At 41.8% G+C, this 21,147-nt stretch overlaps 2 protein-coding genes across 7 annotated transcripts in view; one reads left to right on the top strand and one right to left on the bottom strand.

The window, feature by feature from the left end:
* arfgef1 (ADP-ribosylation factor guanine nucleotide-exchange factor 1 (brefeldin A-inhibited)) overlaps positions 1-19,827 on the bottom strand; it is a 45,204-nt gene extending 25,377 nt beyond the window's left edge. For all 6 annotated transcript variants that reach the window (XM_058647310.1, XM_058647401.1, XM_058647570.1 and 3 more), the window contains exons 1-3: positions 19,444-19,827; positions 2,692-2,722; positions 46-202 (exon numbers count right to left, since the gene is read on the bottom strand). In XM_058647310.1, the coding sequence (XP_058503293.1) occupies positions 46-202; positions 2,692-2,722; positions 19,444-19,567 (312 nt within the window). In that variant the 5' untranslated portion in view covers positions 19,568-19,827. The remainder of the gene's footprint in view (positions 1-45; positions 203-2,691; positions 2,723-19,443) is intronic.
* Positions 19,828-21,037: 1,210 nt separating this feature from the next.
* prex2 (phosphatidylinositol-3,4,5-trisphosphate-dependent Rac exchange factor 2) overlaps positions 21,038-21,147 on the top strand; it is a 123,041-nt gene continuing 122,931 nt past the window's right edge. Inside the window, exon 1 of the mRNA XM_058630069.1 lies at positions 21,038-21,074. The gene's annotated coding sequence lies outside the window, so the exon portion shown is untranslated. The remainder of the gene's footprint in view (positions 21,075-21,147) is intronic.

Below are 21,147 nucleotides of genomic sequence, written 5' to 3'. Positions count from 1 at the left end.
TTAAAAGACATCGCAAATGCAGGCGAACGTTATCCTTCCACTGACCTGTAAACAGTCGAGTGAGGTGATGACAATGCGGGGACATTTGGACTGACATGCCAGCTCAAAAGGCAAGAAGTACTTGTCGGCTTCGATGAAGGTGGTCTTTGATTTGATTGGAGGTAAAGTGCTGGAACCAGATTTGCCGTCTCCACTGGGTGGACTGGGGAGGGGAAAAAAAACAAAACAAAACACGAAAACACAGAAAGAAGTGAGGCGATCACACGGTCCAGTCTGACGAGTGGAGTCACTGGAAAGGGAAGCGGGGGTTCTAAAATCGGCCTGACACACTCACGCTCACACGCTCGCTCTGACATGATTAACTGTGCATGAAAAAGTCGCCGCTAAGAATAAAATGTCTTAGGACACGGAAAACAACCTCCTCCGCAGCTCCGACGGGACATTAAACCTTCTTAACCTAAAAATGTCTGTGTTCCTGAACACAAAGTAACAAGATGTTTATTACACTTGATTGAATGACAGCTTCATAACATGTCTGTAAGGGTGGGGTAGTAATCTCTAAAGACTTTGCCATGTGTTCATGCTGACAGAGCATTTCCTGGCCTCGGACTACTGCTAACTAATCCTTAAATTAAATTAGCTTTTGTCAGATAAAAAAAAAAAAAAAAAACAAGACAAAGAAACAAAGCATTGACAGTTGCTTTCAGCAGCCATGTGTCTACAGCATCCTGAAGCATCACACCACACCCAGGCAGAAAAAAACAGACAGGGAGGGAGGGAGGGAGGAAGACAGACAGAGAGAGGGAGAGAGGGAGAGAGGGAACGGTTGCATTGTTTATGCCTTGGCAATGAAAAAGGATGACTTCAGCTCTTTCTGGAGGGACGACCTCCCCAAGTGCAGCAGGTCACGATCAAAGAGACACACAGAAGAAGAGACAAAAGATGAAGTACCTCGTGAAAGCGAAAGGAAGGGAGGGAGGGAGGGAGCGAGGTGGGCGAGATTTAAAAGGGATGAATTAAAAAGGGTTTAACAAGAAGAAACGAGAAAAACAAAAGAAGCAATAGGAAGAAGCGGGGCACGGTTGAGGAGGAGAGTAAAGAGCCATCTGAAGACAAAGGACGCAGCATGAATTAAAAGTAATTAGAGGAGGAAAAAGGGGAGATAAGACACAGACACGGTGAACGCGGGGTCCTCGCCGGTTTTTTCGAGATCAACATCAAAGTGGAGCTGTGATTAAGGAGAGAGCGTCCACTCTGTCAGCTCGTGTACGCTCTGACCCGGTCTCCGTCTCTCTCAGCTGTTGTGTTTCGTGTCTAAAGGGAATTCATCCCTTTGCTTATTCCTGGACTCGCTTATTAATATCAGCTCTCTCTCTCTCTCTCTGGCCCTTAGCCTGCTTATAAAACATGATATGGACATTAACTTAGTTTAAGTCGGACAGCGTGGTCCGCATCCTTCACTGATCAATGGGTGCTTCATTCAAAGCAAACAGAACCTCACTTTGTCTCTTAGAAGGGAAGCAACGTTTGCATGCCACTAAATCAATACAATATCATGAAATATGACCCGGTATATGATTATACCTTAGGTTATTATGCTAATGTTGATATAGTGTATCAGAAATGCTGAACTCAAGGGTTCATCTGGAGTTTCTGGTTTCTTCAGTGGTAACTTTGGATGTTTGGAAGTGTTGAACATGTATTATCTTTTTTCCTGTAGTAGGATCATCAATATCAACCAGTTTGGCAATCTTAGTAGATAGTTATTGCTCCTGGACAAAAACACTTGATCCGTCTTATGAACTGTAGCTCATCTCATTCACAAATGTGACATTTGTAGGGATTCAACAACGGAAATGTTGATTGCTGTGCTTTAAATGTACTGTACTTCTTCAGAAAGGCTCAGACAGAGATTCTTTCTGCTGTTTATACTTTTCCCTGCTGAGCTAAGCTCAAGTCCCAGACTAGAAGTCCTTATTTTGTTTATTGGGCATCATGTTTAAGTCATGTCATAGTCTATTGATTCTATCGATATTTCTCGAGATATAAAAAGTGTAAAAGGAACTGCAAGACTTTTGCCTCGACGTGTGATGAACAAAAGGTCAGAAGTGCCAAAGATTCATTTAAAAGCAGCATCACTTGTGTGAGAGTCTCCATCTGTCCATCTTTGATCAAGAAGTCCTAACCTTCAGGGTACATTTCAGTTCCTGGTAATACTAATACGGAGAAAATAGAAAAGGTAGGGAGGCAGTGTGGGGACGGAAATAACAAAGGGATAAAAATGTGAAAGGGGGGAAATATAAAATGAAACAGCAGGAGGGAGTTTCACGGTTCACGTTTCATTCCAAAGTCCACTTGCCCACATGCCAACGACCTTTCGGCTCCAGATTTCAACAAACTCGCACACACACACAGACACTCAGGTGTTCAGGATTTGGCAAGGGTTACTGAAGAAAGCAATTAATTTGAAGGCAATGGGACTGCTGGGAACAGATCAGGCTGAGCAACAATAACACAACACATCGCAGATGCTGACGCACACACACACACACACACACACACACACACACACACACACACACAGTGAACACAGGAGAATTGCGGTTGAGCCGTGCCTGAACACGCTGAAAGAAAAACTAATCCAGTGACCCTTGACACCTTATCATGATCCATAATTAATCAGTGACTTACCTTAACTTCTCCGACTCTTCTTTGATTTCCTCTGAAACAAAAACAGACCGAGGGGGAAGAGAAGTCAAATTAGTCACGCGTGAAACATGGCGGAATGTAAATTGGGGAGTATTTTACTCGGGCTAATGACTCCGTTGGGAGCGGAGAACATGCGGTGTCAGGACTGGCAGCACAAGGATGGTTGATGTTTTTTTTTTTTTTAGAGAATCCTGAATTCCTAACTTAAGTGTTTATTCTAATCAGAATTTCAAAGGGATAAAGTCGCATGTTTGCGTTTGCGGCCAACAATTTCCTCTCTGAGAGGACGAGACTAACGCTATTTTCATACTGCATTCTAGGTGCAAGTACAGAGTGGTTATTCAAACACGCTTTGAATAAAAAAAAAACATTCAAGTCGAGTCGGGTGGCAAACCAGTCGTTTATTTAGCATGAACGTCCTTGTGTTGTCATGGCGACGGGTCCTGTTTATGTTTGTTCCCACCACCACCACCAGTCACAAACGGGCAAAGTTGCTCCTCAGCTGGAGCTCAGACCGCAAAAAGAAATGTAATCATTACCTGGCATAAAAGGCAGTTTGTTTGAAACGTGCTGAGACAGACTCACAGGGGGCAGGGACAGGAACAGAAAACAGAAATAGAGCTGAAGAGCGAGAACGAGAGGCCAAATCAGTAGCCGACATTAAAGGGGAGCTTTCGGTGAGGAGGCATTTCAATCGGCAGCATCCTTACAGAAATGAAGCGGTCTGGGTCGGCCCGGGAAGAACCCCATTAATGCAGTGACGGCTCAATTATTTCAGCGCTGGAAGGCTAAAAGAGATCCTCTTGTCTACAATATTTGCTGCCTAACACTGCGTGGAATTATATTAAGGCTGGTTTAAGCCATGTTTAATGAACAAAGCAGTGAGAGGAAGCGGTCGTCGTGACTGGATGACGCAAAGCCAAGTCACAACTGGCCAACAAGTATTTAATAAACACCGACATACAAACAGAGAAGATAAGCTCACAAACTTATTGGAAAATCAGTACTTCAGCGTAGCCTGAGTAGAAAGCCTCAAACAGGATGTATTATTACACAAGTGCTTGGAACCGTGACAAATATAGCCACTCTTTTCCTTTTTGAATATGTGTTCAGAATGTGAAGCATGCGATGGATAAATCTAACGCTCGCCTGACCTCAAATGCACTTTCAGCTGCGGCGGTAAGACAGAGAGACACCGGAGCACGAACTGACAGACGTAGTGAAGCTCGGCAGAGACAAACAGGAGCGGAGAGATTAGAGACACACAGACGTACAGAGTGAAGTGCAGACGCGGATGTGCAGCGAGACGCGGCGCTTATTATAATTTAACAACTTCCTCTTACTGAACGTTGGTGACCTTTTTGATATTTTTTTTCCATGCAAAAACATTTGGAAAAAAAAACTTATATTCATTATATTCTTTCTGGATGTGTGTCGAGCGCACGGTTGCAGATTATATATCATTAGCAGGTTTTAAGATATTTAAGATATTCAACTACAGTTTCTGCAGAACAATCGTTTCACACACATGATAGGTGGAGACAAGAACTTTTTCCTCGCTCTTTAATTCATTTATAAGTAAATAATAAGTTAATTTCTTGTATAAAATCATCAGAGGTGACATCTTTAAATAGCCTGTCCTGACCAAGAGAGGCTGCAATCAAAATGCTTCATAAATGACTGGAATAATTAATTACTTTGTCAGAACAGTCGATTGGATGATATTAATATTGTGTATAAATCGGTATTTGATAAATCAATCAATTCCAAATGTATTCCTCTCGTTCTCTGTGTCTCATCTTCACCCCTTCAAACTTTAATTTAATTTAAATTAACTTGAAATGTGGCCATGAACTCTCGATCAATCAATATACCCATATCGTTTTGAGTGCAGGACAAAATGCCGATATCGCGCAATCACCCTGCACAGCAAAGAATATTGCATGCATCACATTTATGCACGTGCAGGTAAAAGAGGACGAAAGACAGTTGGCAATCGAGTGGACAGATATGGGGACGACTGGGATGGGGGGGGGATTAATTTGGTGAGTCAGACGACGTGAAGAGGAAGAGACACAATGGTATCTGTGAACTAAGTCATCGCTGCGACTGAGCAGACACGAGCCAAAGATTTACAGGCTGTGGAATCACAGCTGGTCTGTGAGCTGAATTCAAAACAACACGCTTGTCAAATCAAACATTCAAACACATCTGAGGTAAGTGAATCATATTTCAAAACGCCTTTTATCACTGTATAAAAGTTATTATTTTGAATAGATTCTCACTTGCTAAGGCATCCTCTTGTTTACAATCTGTAACAGCTTTTTAAAAAATCGCTAACAACTACTCAAATCCAAATATAGGCTTGTAACAACATACACACAGACATGCCAGCATGGAGGCACAGCTTAGTGAGGCTAAAACCCCCACACAGAAACCTTCTTAATTATTAATATCCATCTAGTTATGATTACCAACTCAGTGTCTCGTAAAATTCTGAGGAAGAAGGGAAGTAACAAGTTTGCCAAATTAAACTATAAGCCTATAAGAAATGAAAATAAGCTCAGTCAGTGGCGACATTTCTAAAACTCAGTTAGTTTTTTTCAATGGTTGGTTAAACAAAGCTCTTTTTTATTTTCCTTCAGTACGGAGCTCCTGTGAGCTGATAAACAGCAGCCACTTGTTTCTTATTTACCCAGCGTCTCTCGCACCTCTCTGCCTCTAAAGACGGCATGTTCTGTGGCCCAGTTTGTCCTTGGGAACAGGTTTGGATCAAACTTCTTATACACGGGACACCAATTTTCAATCTCACGAGTCCATATGAAAAAGAGCAGAGGCTCGATGAGGGGGGCTTCTCTGAACCAGCTAGAGACACTGTGACTATGTGAAGTACATTGTCAAAGAAACATCCATCTTGGGTTCTTATTTCAAAAATATCAAACTACACGTTACATCTGAAGAGCGAATCTTGTGATAAATCATAACTTTTTGGACAAAACCACTGGTTGAATACAATAACGTTCATGCCTCGTCTTAAAAACACACCGTTTAGTCCTGGGTGTGCACTGAATTGCAATACAAAAAAAAAAACATTCGCTATGAGTATTTATATTCAGTAAACCTTAGTGTTGAATTACAGGATTGATTTTTGCTCCATGTTGCTGCTGGGTTGACGCTTCAGCAGATGAGAACAGGATTACAGCTGCATTTACAGGCCCTCAGGAGGCCGCTCTGACGCTGAAACTAATACTGACTTCACCCAAACACCAGCGAAGGCAAACTGTACCTACGTCACTGACCGGATACCATTCTGCTCTCATGTGAGCTACAGCACTGACCAAACCTCAACGCAAAAAAGCCTTTGAGAGCAACAAAAAGCCCTCAATCGCAAACATTTCCCTCATCCTCAAGGTACTTTTTCTCAATGCCCCGACTTTGACCCAGGAGATGACACTAAGATCATAGAAATGAGCATTAACACCAGTCTACTTGCGTTGGCTACTGATGAGCTTAAAGTACTTGAATTGAACAACAACACTCGCTCACCCCTTCAGCCCTGAGTGAAACCAGTCCACAAACTTACATGTGAGCCCTTTACTCGGTTTCCTCTTTGTTAGGAAGGTTTTCATCCACACAAGGGGAGCCCAAAGCTGCATCTAAGCTGAGAAGGTCAGTTAGAAGCTGGCTAATCGTTTCTCCACTCAGCTCGAGAGAAACTGCAATGTCCAAGCCTGGGTGAAGGTGAGGGAGGGGAGCAGGAGAGACCCGAGAGCCAACACAACTACAAAATGGACATGCTAAATGATACTTGGATACTGTCAAGGCATTTCTGAAGCACCTACAATGTTATTCGTCTTCTTCATGGTTAAATAAAAAAAACAAAACATATTGAAATGTGGAAAATATCAAACCCTGCAAAAGCTGCCTCTATTAAACCCTGTTTACCACTGCACAAACCTCATGTCCATCAGCCTCGGTGGCAGACGTATTATAGTAAACATAATAGCTTGGTAAAGTCTGTTACAGGACACCGACGGGACAAGGCTGTGTGTGAAAAATTCATGAGACGATGACGACACAGAGAGAGAGAGAAGCATCAGCACCACAGCCTGAACCTAATGCCAGTGCGTCGTATCAGGTGTGTTGTGTCAGGCACTTTCAGGTGCAGCTACAGGTGCATGCGTGTTTAATACTGCAAGTTCCATTAGTTCCATTACACCTTATTCCTATGGCCCATGATGAGGTGAGGTGAATTATGGGTGAAATGACACTGCCTTCACCTTCACCAAATGTGACGCAGTAGTGCCTATATTTCCCAAATAGTCGTAAATGTAAATAATGAAATTAAATCTGTAGCGACAGATCCGAAAAGCTCTGAGGTGCATCAGTACTATTTACACAACAATGAGAGCTGTCAAATGTTGTTGAGCATTTATTGTTGAGCAAGATGCTCGGCATGTACTGCAGGAACAGCGTGATCCTGAAGCCACACAGCTGCCGCCACTGTGTTTTGCCAATGGAGAGCTCTAGTCTACCGCCGCTTCCACTTCTACTCCGGAGGTTTCACCCATAATCCTTTCTCCTGTAGTGCCTCCAGGAATGAGGTGGACTGGGCCGATATTGCTGTGAGATAGTCAGCCGTTATTGAGGAGGAGGGAGAGGCAGAGCGACCTCGCAGCTTCAGGTGACATTACCCGACAGTGATGCCGCGATAAACAGCCTGATATAGGCTGAGAGACGGCATCACATTCACACGAGCACACGAGACAGCTTTCTGCTCTGCTTCATATACACTGACGTGTTTCCGGGGGGGGGGGGGGGGGGGCTTATCTGTGATATCCCCTCAATCACACTTGCACTGAGCTATAGCATATCTGATCACGCCTTAAACATCCGCCTGTGAGCATGCAAATGTGTAACTGCAATAGATAAGGCTGAGGAATCAAGGGGCTGCATTTAAGAACGCCGATCCAAAGGTTAGAAGTAAAGTCTGAGCGGAGAGCGAATGAGCAAACGACTACTGCAAAAATCCCCGGGGAATTGCAGTTTATACCCCAATGACTCAACTACGAGTGTGTGTGTGTGTGTGTGTGTTTAGCGGAATGTAAACAGCTTCGCTAAACTATGTGCATGCATATTAATTAAAGCCGCGGTGAATAAATAAACTGAGACTCAGACACTTCACTGTGTGTGCTCATTTGAGGAAATATAAAATCCTAACAAGCCGATAGGAGGACGATCGCATTAACAGTCTAACTGCCTCTGACAAAAGCAGCCTGCTCCTCATCTGCTTGCAGGATAAACTGAAGTCTCCTTCTTCCTCCTCCTCCTCCTTCCCGAGTGTCACCCCGCCTGAGTGAAGTGACACAGCATTCCTCAGCCGGCAGCTGCACGGCAGCGTCCAGGGAGTGTTACACGGGGTGTGGGGGGGGCGGGGGAATAGTAACTAGCCAGTATCATCGACTCTACTGGAATCACAGGCCCGACCGGGGTGTGTCTGGCTTCAGGTAAAATATGTGATATATGATATAGAATAGTTTCACGGGACCTTTCCTAAAAAAAAAAAAACAGAATGGGACTATGTGGCTTTTAAGTGGACGGTGAGAGAGCTGCTGAAGTACAGTCGATTATTTGCCGCCCACTGCTCCTGAGCCCGGCTTGTGTGTGTGTGTGTGTGTTCACTACATGGTGTGTAATAAGTATGGGTTAAATGCAGAGGTCAAATTCGATATCACTAATTGGTGTGTGCAAAAAAAACATGAGAAACATTATATATATATATATATATATATATATATATATATATATATATATATATATATGATTTGAAAAAAGGATTTCTACTTCCTCCAAGCACAAAAAGATAAAACCGATTTTCCAACCAGCAGCAGCTTATCAGAATAGCAGCAAGTGACAGAATTGTTGGTAAAATTGAGGCAAAGCAGACACTATTTTAACTCAAGGTTACTCTGTGTACACTGCACACACTCATGCATGCTGTCAGTGTGGACACCGGGGCTGCTGTTTATTTGCTCAGGCAGAGCGAGCTCGTCTCTGAGCTCAGTGTCAGTCGCAGGTTGAGAGATGGTACACCTGGGATTTGATTGAATTGCACAACAAACAAGGTTAAATTGCCTGCTAGATATCTACTTACACTCGTTCCTTATTAATTAAAAGCCTGGAAAACGAGATATGATGTTGCTTACCAAGCCACACTTGGACCCTGTACTACAATTGTTATCAGTGCAACACTAGTGTGCACCCGGCTGCACCCACCTGGAGCTAATATTCCTGCTGACTCAAGCTGTCGGATCAACACTTATTCAATCAGACATTCTGCCACCAAGACGTTCTCACACACAATCAAAACATACACAAGAATGGCCCGGACACACACACACACATCATCTAATATGACATGCACAAATTTCTCAAGAGAGCTCAAACATTTCATCAATTAAAAAAAACAAAAAAAAAACACACACAGCAGAGCCAGTACATGGCTGCTCCACTGGCAGCAGAGAGACACAGATAAACACACAACTCTCTGGAGACGCTTACGTCACAGCGACCAGCAGCGAGAAAACAGCTCCCTGGGAAGGGACTGGGAGGTTCAGACAGTGAGAGAAAGCAGGGACAAAAGCAAGGCTGGTTTCCAAAAACAGATCTGCTACATAAACCTGTCTCTCTCGTCGCTTGAATGTGTGTGCACATTTTTACAAGGCTGCTACACAAGGACAGAGCGAGACTGGGACATGGCCATTTACTTAAAAACTGTGCTGCAGAAAAGAAAAGGAGGAAAGAAGGAAAGAAGGTCGTATAGACACTAGAAGGCATCTTAGTCACTTGCTGCGGGGGACACTTAGGTCTCCAACACCTACGCTACAAAATGGAGACTTGATTTATACTCATGATTATGTGACACTTAATTGTTCATGATTCTGTTGATTATTTTATTGATTAATCAATTAGTTGTTTGGCCATAAAATGTCGGACCTTTAAATGTTGACGTTCTCAAAATGATTCAATTATTTCATGTAAAAGCTGACAATTCACACTCTTGTGCTGCTCTATTATGTAAAGTACCACAGATGTGAATACAAATAAACTGCTGAGGATGACATAATGTAGATGTCTCATCATTATTTAACCCCTAAGCCTCAAAAAGTCCGTCTTGGCTTTTAGACTTATCTTAACCATAAAAAGGGCCAGAAAATGTGCTTTTGCCCCTTTTTCCAGAATAACTTTCAACATCTGGCAGTTATTCACAATTCACTGCATGTTAAAAAAGTGTATTAACAATTTAAAATGAAGAAAAAGTAGTTGTACACGAACACCAGACTTTGCATGTTAAATTTGAAATATCAACAGTATAGCTCATATTTACGAGAGCGTTTGTCTCAATGAGCAAAAACAGGCCACAAAATGGAAAACGGTGAAATTACCGCAATAACCACATGTTGGCTTTGACGTGCAACTTCTCAGCTTTCAGAAACCGCTGGAATTTTTCCAATAGCACAGACCGTCGCTTAATTGCGGTAATGCAGAGTGAGCTTGTGCAAACGAGTCACCTGCGATACACTCAGGTGACTCGAGCGTTGAACAATAACTTAGACTTAATTGTGACCCCCATCATGCACAATCATCTCTTTCAAAGGTCTGGCTCGGATCCTACGACTGGCACTGATCACACTGTCTGCAGCTAAAATCCGATCCACTGCCAGACTGCTTGCACCTCCAATAAACACTGACAATGACAGTGACAGCGAGTCTCCAGGCATGCATGCACTCACCGCTGATGGTGCGGTAAGTTCACACAGGTGAGGAGGACGAGGGGGAGAGAAGAGAACATCAGCCAAAATCCCCTCCCAGAATCAAACTTCATTAATTTCTGTGAACACCGCACAGTCAATCCTCTCGTTTATCCATTAAACCAGGAAAGAGCCTCACGAGACAGAGTTTTCAATAACATGATATTAACAGGCATGATGATGATAGAAATCAGCGTGGCCTTTAACAGCTACACGGGGCTTAATCTGAGGATGAATCAGTGTGTGTGTGTGTGTAGGTGTCCGCGTCCACCGAGCGGCAGGAGACACAGGAGCAACAACCGCACAGAGAGCCTGAGAAAAATCAGACCCCTGACATTTTTATTGTCCAGACAGAAAGAAAAGGTTGCACAGCAGTAATTACGTTTGGAGCAAGAGAGGGAAACACTGGCAGAGGTTGTCTGGGCTACCTCTTTGCACGTGTGTGTGTGTGTAAGTGTGTGTGTGTGTGTTCACAACATGTGTGTCCAACGAGTCCCTTCCCTCACACTAGCATAAGCTTAATAATCTCACTCCCGTGGCTGAATCAAGCCTCTCATTTTCTAGAGGAAAAGTCACAAAGCACACTCGGCCTCCACAAAGCCTTGATTACTCAGCTGCTGGCTTTTGTCAGGGGGAATAAATTCCTATTTTTACAAAATCCACGTCTCTGGATTTCATGATTTTGACATGATTTCATGATAACCCTCCGACACTGGGGGATTATTAGCGTGCTCGACTGTACTGTACTGTGCAACCAGGAGATAGATTAATAGTGAGTCAATGGAGGATAAATATGAAAGCAGCATCCGCCTAATTTAATTCACGGTGGCTTTTTCCTCGTCACACCTGCTGACTTTAGGTCCCCACGTGTTTAGTGGAACGCCAGGATGAGGTAAAAGCGCCATGTGTGTTTTCATTTCACTTTCAGGGAGATTTAGAATCTTAAGTTTTAAGCCTGTGGCTGGGCTTTTCCCTTCACAATGGTGTCACAAAGTGTCAGTGACATTTAAAGAGCTGCCGTTGGCAGGAGATGTTGTGGATTTCTGTCATGCACTTCCAACTGGAGCATATCAGAGACCTGTGGAGCCTACAAACATTGATATAAGACATTTTTAACCCTTTTTACACAACCATTCAATTCATCACGTCATATTTTGGTCTGACTGTTTACCTTTAGCGGGCGAAGAACTATATTTTAGAAACACATGGATTTTACTCAGCCAATCAGCAGATCCAGATCCAGCTACGTCACAGAAATTTGACCAATCAGCGCGAGGCCTGTGATGCTCGAAACTTCAATGCAGTTCTGGAAGGCAAAAAGTGCGGTCTTCTCCTGCACCTACTGTAAAATCTCAAAGACTAAAATGATGAAATCAAATCAGGTGTGTTGGAGCGGGGAAACATCTAAAACATGGGACAGGGGACCAGGATTGGGAAACACTATTCTAAAATGTTCCATAATAATGTTCCTCTCACTTTACTTTATTTCTTGTATAGTCTTATACACAGTGTACTCTATGTGGACGATCAAGGAACCATATATGATACCTTCATGGATCATGATTCTCTGAAGTCTTGTTGAAAATGATTGCCCTGTAAAGGGTTAAAGGTCCAGCGAGTAACATTTAGGATAGTTTATTAGTATGTTTGAGTGTTAATACAATAACTCAAAGAGACTAGAATAAGCTTTTTACATGGGCATGTTTCTACAGCAGCTGGAGTTTTAAAAACATTAGCTACCGACTCCCACTTTAATTGCACTGTTTTGCTTGCTTGGCACCTCAGAAAACAAATTCAAATGGAGGAATCAATATAACAGCAACACATCATAAAGTGGGAAAAAAGAGAGGAAGGAGGAGAAAGAGGTTGGCATCTCACTCTTTGCCTCGTCTGTTTGCTGTATAATTAATTTATCACCTATCCCAGGACTAAGGGAGGCATCAGTGGAGCAAAAAGAATGTATTATGTATGGAGGCAGCAGCGTATCAGTGTATGAAAATATGTATGTAAAGAAACTGAAAATAAAAAAAGTAGACCAATAAAGGAGGACAGGGAGGAAACAGACCCTTCGTTCTAATGTCTGAAGTGTCTCTTCCATATAGATAAAAGGATTATTCATGCTTTCAAAGCTAGTTTCCTGCCATGTTGACTATCCAGCGCTCATTATCTATATGCCAGTCAGTCTTTGGGGTTACAAGCAGCCTGAGAGTCTGCACTTAGTCTGGTGAGAACAAAGGAGATGCTGAAACCAGGCATGGGGGGGCCTCACCCTTTCTAATTTGCCCCGCTTTACTTCGGGTAAATAAAGCCGTCCAAGTCTACTTGTTTGTGGAGAAATGTATCTTTTGGAACAAAGCACATTCAGAGTAAAGGCTAAAGAGTCGACTGCATGGTAAAGCAGACATATAATAACAACACAAAACTGAGAGAGAATTCATCTGTCAAGTAAGAGTGCCGCTCCAGAAGGAATTGGACCTCATCCGCATGGAAACAGAACTTAACCAATACAATATTTGTCTTTGAAAAGGTTTTCCGTGAAACTGAAATCACAAAATGTCTTTTGTGTTAACTTTCCCCAACATAAATCCAAACATTTAACATTACGTTGGTTCCATGTAGGCCGTGGGTATCTACACTAAATTTCACATCATTTAGATTTAGATACTGCTGAATAGATGACAGAACAATCCCAAAATAGAAGTGTTTGAATTGCCTTGCCTCTGATTCAACGATGATAAATTGTTTAGCCATAGTATGGCTGTCTTTTTGAATTCAAACATATGTCAGTTTAAGTCAAACATGGACGACTCATTCAGTGCCACTAACATTTACACCAGCAACAACAATCTGCCGTCTCTTCTAAAGCTGAAACAACTCATCGATGACTAAATGAATCGCCAACTATTTTGATAATCAATAATCGGTTTGAAGTTTTTTTTCATGATTAAAAGAAGATTTCTGATTGTTTAAGCTTCTTAAATGTGAATATGTTCTTAATTTCTTTGCTCTGGATAACAAAGGAAATCATTAAAAGTTCAAATCATCAGTTTGTGGACAAAACAAGACATTTGAGAACGTCATCATTTCAAGGTTTGACGAACACTGATCAACATTTTTTTCTGATATTTTATGGACCAAGCGATTAATCGAGAAAAAAATCGACAGATTAATCGATTATGAAAATAATCGTTTGTTGCAGCTCTAGTCTCTTCCCTCATTTACACTTTCTTGTCCACGGCAGTGCCTGTCACTTTCATCACTGGGTTACCTGGTTTGCCCTCAGCTGAATGGAAATCTGAATTCAACTTCAGGGTTGATCAATCTCTGTGAGGAATATGAATGATATGGTAAAAGGCTTTCATGATACAATGACAGAACAGCCAGCTCTCATATCTTGGATTTCATATTTTGGGGGAAGAGCTGTTTGGTATTGGGTCTTTGGGGAGTTGGTAAAAAACATTAATTAAAAACTGGGACCATGTATAGCCTGGTGCTTATCATGCGTGTGCATGAGGTAGTTATGGTGCAGCTTATCACCGGGAAGCATGTGCTCACTTCCCTTAATGATGAGAGCAACATTTCCTCTCTGCCAGCTTTGCCAAGACTTAAATTAAAAAAAGGGTTGGCCCGTGCTGAATGTGACCATGAGTTTTCACTGGGCAAACAACGTGGTTTGTGTTTGGTCTAAATTAAGTCTTGCAGAAAAGCAGCGAGGAAAACAACCAAATATGACACTGAAACCTTCTTTAACAAGGAATTAATTTAAGAAATCTGCATATTGCTGTTGGGGGTGTTAATAATTAATCGAGGATGAAAGTTAGGAATTGAATAGATCTTGGGCGTGGGCTCGGCAACAGGACTTTTCTATTTTGCTTAAAATATAGCCGAGAGCTAACTTACAAGTCCATGTATCCTTACTCTCTGCCAACAGTGACAACACAGGATTTACACACTTCAAATGACAAATGTAGCGACAACAACACTCGGAAAGGTACAAGAACAAAAAAAACTGCAACCCACTTGCACTTTACTGAAAAGAAAAAAGGGAACGTTCATGCCTGCTCGGAGCCAGTAGCTGATGGTTCATTGTAAATTCCTTTCTCACAACCACACATGCATTAAATCTGAATGTTTGGCAGCACGTGGAAACCCTCAGACCATCAGCGACACACCACAGGCACTCAACACTGTCAATACCTGCTGACGAGCCAATTGACAGCATGACTCAAAGAAAAAAAAAAAAACTGGTTTGGCTCTACGTTCACAATTTACCTAACCTGCAACTGCTCTGACTGCCTTATGAAACCATAATCAGCCATAATTAATAACTCAGACTACTCAAACTATAGCTTATACCTGTTGTCTCTCGTGAGACGCACGGGAATCACAGGGTACCTCACGATACGATACGTGACACGCGGTCCACGATAACCAATAATATCACGATACAACAATTCTGTGATTGCAAAACAATCATCTAGCGACATATCACGATATCCTAACTGAAGAAAACGAAACATCCGTGTGAAGTTAAAAGTGCAGGATTTCTTTAGTTACTCACAACATGGAGAACAAAGTGTATGACATCTGTGTATTGAACGTACTGTAGCTTTCTCCTCCATTATCATCGCCACAAGGAGACGCCAAGCAGGGGCCGTTTACTTTAGAGCGTCTTCATTTGTTAATTGAAACATCGATATTTGCCCCTGGTGCATCGATTATTGTATTGCACGTGGAAGGAAGTACGACCACAAATCGCCAAATCGATATTTTTTGACCCACCCCTTCTGAATACATGTGACTGTTCTGTCAGACATGACGCAGCAAAACTGCACAGCCGATATAAACAAACACAGCAGTGACAAACACCAGGAACAAAACACCCACTGAATGATGGATTTGTATCAAGCATCCACAAGAACGGCCATGTGGCTCAATGTCCGGTAAATAAAGTGCTTTTACTTGAAAGAGATAATAATAATAACAATAATAATAATAATAATAATACCACAACAACACTTCCATATTATTCATTTTGGCCACACTGCCCACCACTACAGTACGGTAATACTCGGCTTGTCACGTCACGATGCATTCAGCGCAGGATGAAAACAATATCAAGAGTGCAACTTCTCCTAACCTCTGCAGCCAAGTTCAAACGCCCTGAGGAAAGAAATAATGAGAGATGCGCTCAGCAGGATTCCACACTTCTGAGTGGCTACATTAGCCTGTAAACAAGTACTCCTCTTAGCATGGGAGCGTGTGTTCAGTCGCCTGATTTGGCTCGTTAGAGTCACAGTGTGACTGTACCCCCCCAACTTCCCGGGTCTACAAGGACAGGTTGAGTTTAAAGAAACAAGACGTCCGGAAGTGGTGTCGACAATGAATAAAAGCCAGTTTCTCAGGAGTGATGGGCAGATACAGGCCGTGGCTCTTTGGTACATCAGCCAATAAGGGGAAGAAAGTCGTACCCTTTATTCTATGTCACCCTTCTTTATTAAAAAGGTACAGACATGAGACGGAGGGGTTGTTGGTGTTCTGTTGTAGACACAACATGGCAAATGGATGGCAGCATAGCAGGACAGTCGCCAAAGCTGTTGTGTTACAAGTCACACCTCTGTTTCACAGCAGCATGCTATCAGATACTGTAAATAAAATACAATCACAACACAGGAGCAGCATTATGTCCTCTTTTTATGGCTCAGTGTAAAATAATGTGGTTTCTTCTGCACTGTACAACGGGACGTCTTATATGATAGTCTCTGGAGTTAACTGTCAGTCTTCCTCTCTTCCTTGTTCCTCACTATCAGACAGTTCTTGTCAAAGAAGTCTCCACGGTGAGATCCAAAGATAATAGGAGCCTGATATTGTTAAGAGTTTGGAGTCGAGTGTATGAAAACGGATTCTTTTTGGGAGCCTGCTGAGTGACATTTTGATATTCAGAGCAAAAGGTCAGCTGGGGAGTGAAGAAGGACTGTGCGACGACAAAAGGCAGCACCGTCAGAGCTCTTCGCCTCATTCCTTCTGTGTACATAACACAAACCTGCATTGGTTCTCTGCTGACTTGTCTACAATAATAATAATAAAAAAATACATGAATGGGCTTCAAACACAGGCAATGTACAAGAGAGAGACTTTGAGTGACATCAGCAGAGGAGACTGGAGTACATTTCAGAGTCTCACAACAAGAGTATGCACTACTACTGTACTACTGCTACGCTCATTGCAAATATTCTGATTTTGTAGATTATGAGTGGTGGAATTCCACTCAACAATGACGCTTATTGTATTGCACTGGTACACAATTGTTGTTTTACCAGACTTTACATCACCACAGGCTGTGTAACTGATGTTGGTTTTATGAAGGGAGAGCACACTCAACAATACTATTCAGTGTGAAAGCAATTTGCTTTTTAAAACACTTAAAATCTTATTTAATTGAATTTTTTTAGCTATCAAATAATAAAGTTGACTGAAAAAAAAATGAAAAAAATCTGGTGCCTATAGCCCTCACATACTGTAATAAACAGAATCAATTGTTTTATTTACACCAAAGTGATCGATTTACCTGTCACACACTGGCCTCCCTACCTGCAGCATTGATTATAATAATACAGTAGTTTGGACATAATATTATTCAGCATCTCTTTTCTCTGTTAAGCCTCTAGCATTTTGTCTAGGAGCCTGTATGTTTACAGTGTTTTTGTGAGTTTTGCAGGCAGGCAGGTAGTAGGAGGTTGGTCGTCTTGGGTGAATCGGTTACTAGTGCGACCTGCTATTGCAATCTTTTCCAGACTCTTACTACACCAGAGTTTTGTCCTGTTTTAGTCCAGACAACTTTATTCAATGGCGGCTATGTGGATATGTCAATAAATAACAAAACAGACAGCAATGAAAATGAAAGTGCTGAATTATAATCAGCAGGATAAACAGTAAATAAAAGCTGCTTAGACACTGTAAGAGAGTCATCAGCCATGATTGGGTGTACAACCATTCAATAAAACCCATAGCGATATCATCAATTAAAATATAAATGCTCAGATTTTCACCTAAATAAACAATATTGATTCCCCATGAACCAGTGGAGCAACAAATTCTGATTTAGAGCATAATTGCACTTTAAACCCACGCTCTATAGAGCTACCCTCCTTCAATAAACCTGTGAAATGGCACCTTTTCTTCCCCCAAGTGCTCCACTCATAAAGAAGTGTAGGAAGGAATAATTATTTGTGTGGGTGAGCCGGCTTTGCAAAAACATCAGAGCAAGCCGAGACAAACATCATTGGTGTATTTAGCCTTCAAGGCCACTGTGAAGGACTGCAACAGCTGAATGTGCTTATAAAGGCAGCAACTGTCTGAACAGGTAGGTTGTTTGGCTGCTGCACAACATGAAACTCATTGTTTCTTAGGCAGGGTCATATTACTACTCCGTCCTATTGCAGGACAAACCCTGTGCTTGTTCCAGGTGGAAAAGTCTGGTCATGAGGAAAAACAATCACTAGTTGTGTCCAGAGGTCACCAGATTAATTTGTATTCAAACTTTAAGATCAATGCAGTGTAGACAAAGGGTAATTGGTAAGAGTCGCTTGTTGTTCCTTTCAGTTAAGCAAGGATCATTTGTTGTTATTTACCTGTCGTACTTAGACAGATGTAGGGGGAAAAAGAAAATTTGGAAAATACAGTGTATGTGCCCTGTCCCCCCTACCCAAAAAAACAAAAAAAGAACTGGCATCATGTATCAACCATCAAATCCTGTCACAATAAAAGGTGAACTAATGTCTTCATTACAACTGTGTGCATCGTGTAACACCCTGGGGACATGTTTTTGAAAATACACCTGCTAACTAATTTCACTAATAATCCTTTTGGGTTCATATGAAGTATGTTTATTTTTCCTCTGCCAGCAATTTTGAAAGGTTGTATTTGAGACACAATACTTATTATCACCCTATTGAATCTTGCACCTGGCAAATACTGCATATTACAAAAAACTAACACTAAGCAAAACTAAACTAAAACTAAGCATTTACAAAAAATGAAAACGAATTAAAAACTAGCAAACTCTAAGAACAAAATTAAAACTAACTCATTTTAAAAACAATTAGCGAACAGTCTGTTGTGTCTAAAGTGTTTTCATTTTACTAAATTAACCGAGAGCCAGAGGGTTTCAAAGTGTATTATATTGTGAAATCCTAACCGGAAGTAATTAAGCTTTCACTTCCGACAGCTTCACGTTTGTTCTTAGCACGAAGCTACTACTGACTTTTTGACAGCTGTCAACCGTCTGCCTGTCACTGAGCCAGCTTTACGTGTGGGTTTTTACTACATAACCATGAACAGGATTAATGATTAAACCCATTAATCAAAACCCAATACGCAAAAAAAAAAAGACCAAAATAATGTGTCCACACGCTCCTCTTCCTTCCTGGTTCATGTCTCGGGAAACCAGGAAGAGACGCAAACATGTCATCTCTATGGCGACAAAGCCGCACGAGCGAGTTATACCGACATAGTTTTGAATTTAACGGCTGCTCGTGGCGTCGCCGTTCGTTAAGCTCGATTACGGAGGAACAAGCAGTCTTCAGGAACTTTGTTTTGTGCCCGGTGTTGTGGCCTGTTTTCACATCGCAGCATCGGCTCAGTGTTAATGCAAACACCCACCCTCCTCCTCCTCCTCCTGCTCCTGCTGCTGCACCATTTCCGTGTTTAACACGGAATCATCTTCACTTTAGCTCCTGCCACGTCTATTGAAAAAATACGCCGGGTTTTTATTTTTGGGTGAATAATAAACACGAATACACTCACGACAACAGTGGCACTCGGCGTTAAATTCCATTTACGTTTCGTGCTGTTTTTGTGGGATAACCGGTGAATAAGTGAAGGGGATTTTAAATGACGTGTCTGAAATGTGATGCTAACTCACCCAGTGCCACCTCGCAGGCTTTGCGCAGTTGAGAGTGGTGCGCCTTTTTCACCTCCTTGTCCGCCAGGATCTTTTCCAAAGCCCGTGTCAGGAACATGTTTTTCGTCTTTTTGCCCTCAAACATGTCGCACCGGAATTTGGGGCGAGGTGTGTGAGTGTGTGTGTGAGCCTGGTCCCACGAGAGGGAGAGGGGGGTGTGAGGGAGGGGTGAGGGCTGCTGCAGCCGCTGCGAACACAGATGTATCCCCGCTTCACAATGTCAGCCGCCGCGCAGACCCGAACACACACACATAAATAAACACACACAAGGTGGCGTAAATCCCTCAGACTTCCATTAGCGACCTGCCTCCTGCGCCATGTTGGAGAGAGGAAGCGACGTCACGTGCACGTTCGAGCGCGGCCGCAGTGAGGCGGCAGAGAGAGAGAGAGAGAGAAAGGTGTGTGTGTGTGTGTGTGTCAGAGGTGGAAAGTAATAATACATGTACTCACGTCACTGTAATTGAGTGTTTTTTTGTGTACTTGTACTATTTAGATTTTGTAATTTTACTTTTACTTAAAAATGTTGGCCTGAAAATAATAAATAAAAATTCATACACAAGTTGAGTACAGGTGAATGATGATGAGGACAGGTGAGGACAGGTGAATGAACCATAAGGACAGGTGAATGATAATGAGGACAATGAATCATGACAAGGACAGGTGATTGATGATGGAAAGGGAATGAATGATAAGGACAGGTGAATGAACCATAAGGACAGGTGAATAATGTTGGTGACAGGTAAGTGATGACGAGGACAGGTGAATGACGAGGATAGGTGAATTGGCGTCAACTAAGGTCCCTGGATGAGTGACATTTGTGACCTTTGACCCATGTTGACTGATACATTATGTGTTTACATATTTTATTTTGTCTGCACTTTAATTTGTAATGGTTTTCCCATTAATTAAAAGCAATTCATGTGAGATTTCTGTCCCCTTGTCCTTTTTGCACAACACAAGAAAGAACCCCAACTTTGTTTTTTTAACAGTAAAAGTTACATACAAATGCACTGTTTTATAATAATTTAATTTTCATTGTCACATTTATCATTTTTAAATGGAAATGTAACCAAATCTGAGCCACGCATAAGCGGAAAAAAAAGAAAAATCTGGAGTCAAATAACATAATAGACTAGAGCTGAAACGAGTAATTGATTAATCGATTATTAATCGATTACTAAATTAATTAATTTTTCATGAATAAAACGAGATTTTCAATTGTTTAAACTTCTTAGATATGAATATTTTCTTCATTTCTTTGCTCTGGATAACAAAGAAATCATTAAAAGTCAATCATTTTGGTTTGTGGACATCATCATTTCCAGGTTTGACAAACACCGATCAACATTTTTTAAGATTTTCTGATATTTTATGGACCAAACGATTGATCGATTAATCGAGAAAAGAATCGATAGCTGCAGCGCTATAATAGACAGAATCTGTCTGTCTCAGGTGGGTTTTGGAACAGGTGTCCTAACAAACGTCCTACCCATGGCGCATGCGCACAAATAAAAAAGGAAGTAATTGGTCGGGTTTCAGATGACACGTCACTAATTCTATACTTCTCTCAATCCAACGGTTTTGGAAAAGCGGTAAGTACTAATTGTTTTCCACTTTGTTGAAGTTAATGCTTGATTTCCCCCTGTTTCTAATTCTAATTAGAAG

The sequence above is a fragment of the Solea solea genome, chromosome 1 (genome assembly GCF_958295425.1).
Source record: "Solea solea chromosome 1, fSolSol10.1, whole genome shotgun sequence".
In the NCBI taxonomy this organism is placed as follows: Eukaryota; Metazoa; Chordata; class Actinopteri; order Pleuronectiformes; family Soleidae; genus Solea; species Solea solea.
The sequence above is the reverse complement of the archived record's forward strand: the minus strand, read 5'-3'. Positions and strand labels throughout refer to the sequence as shown.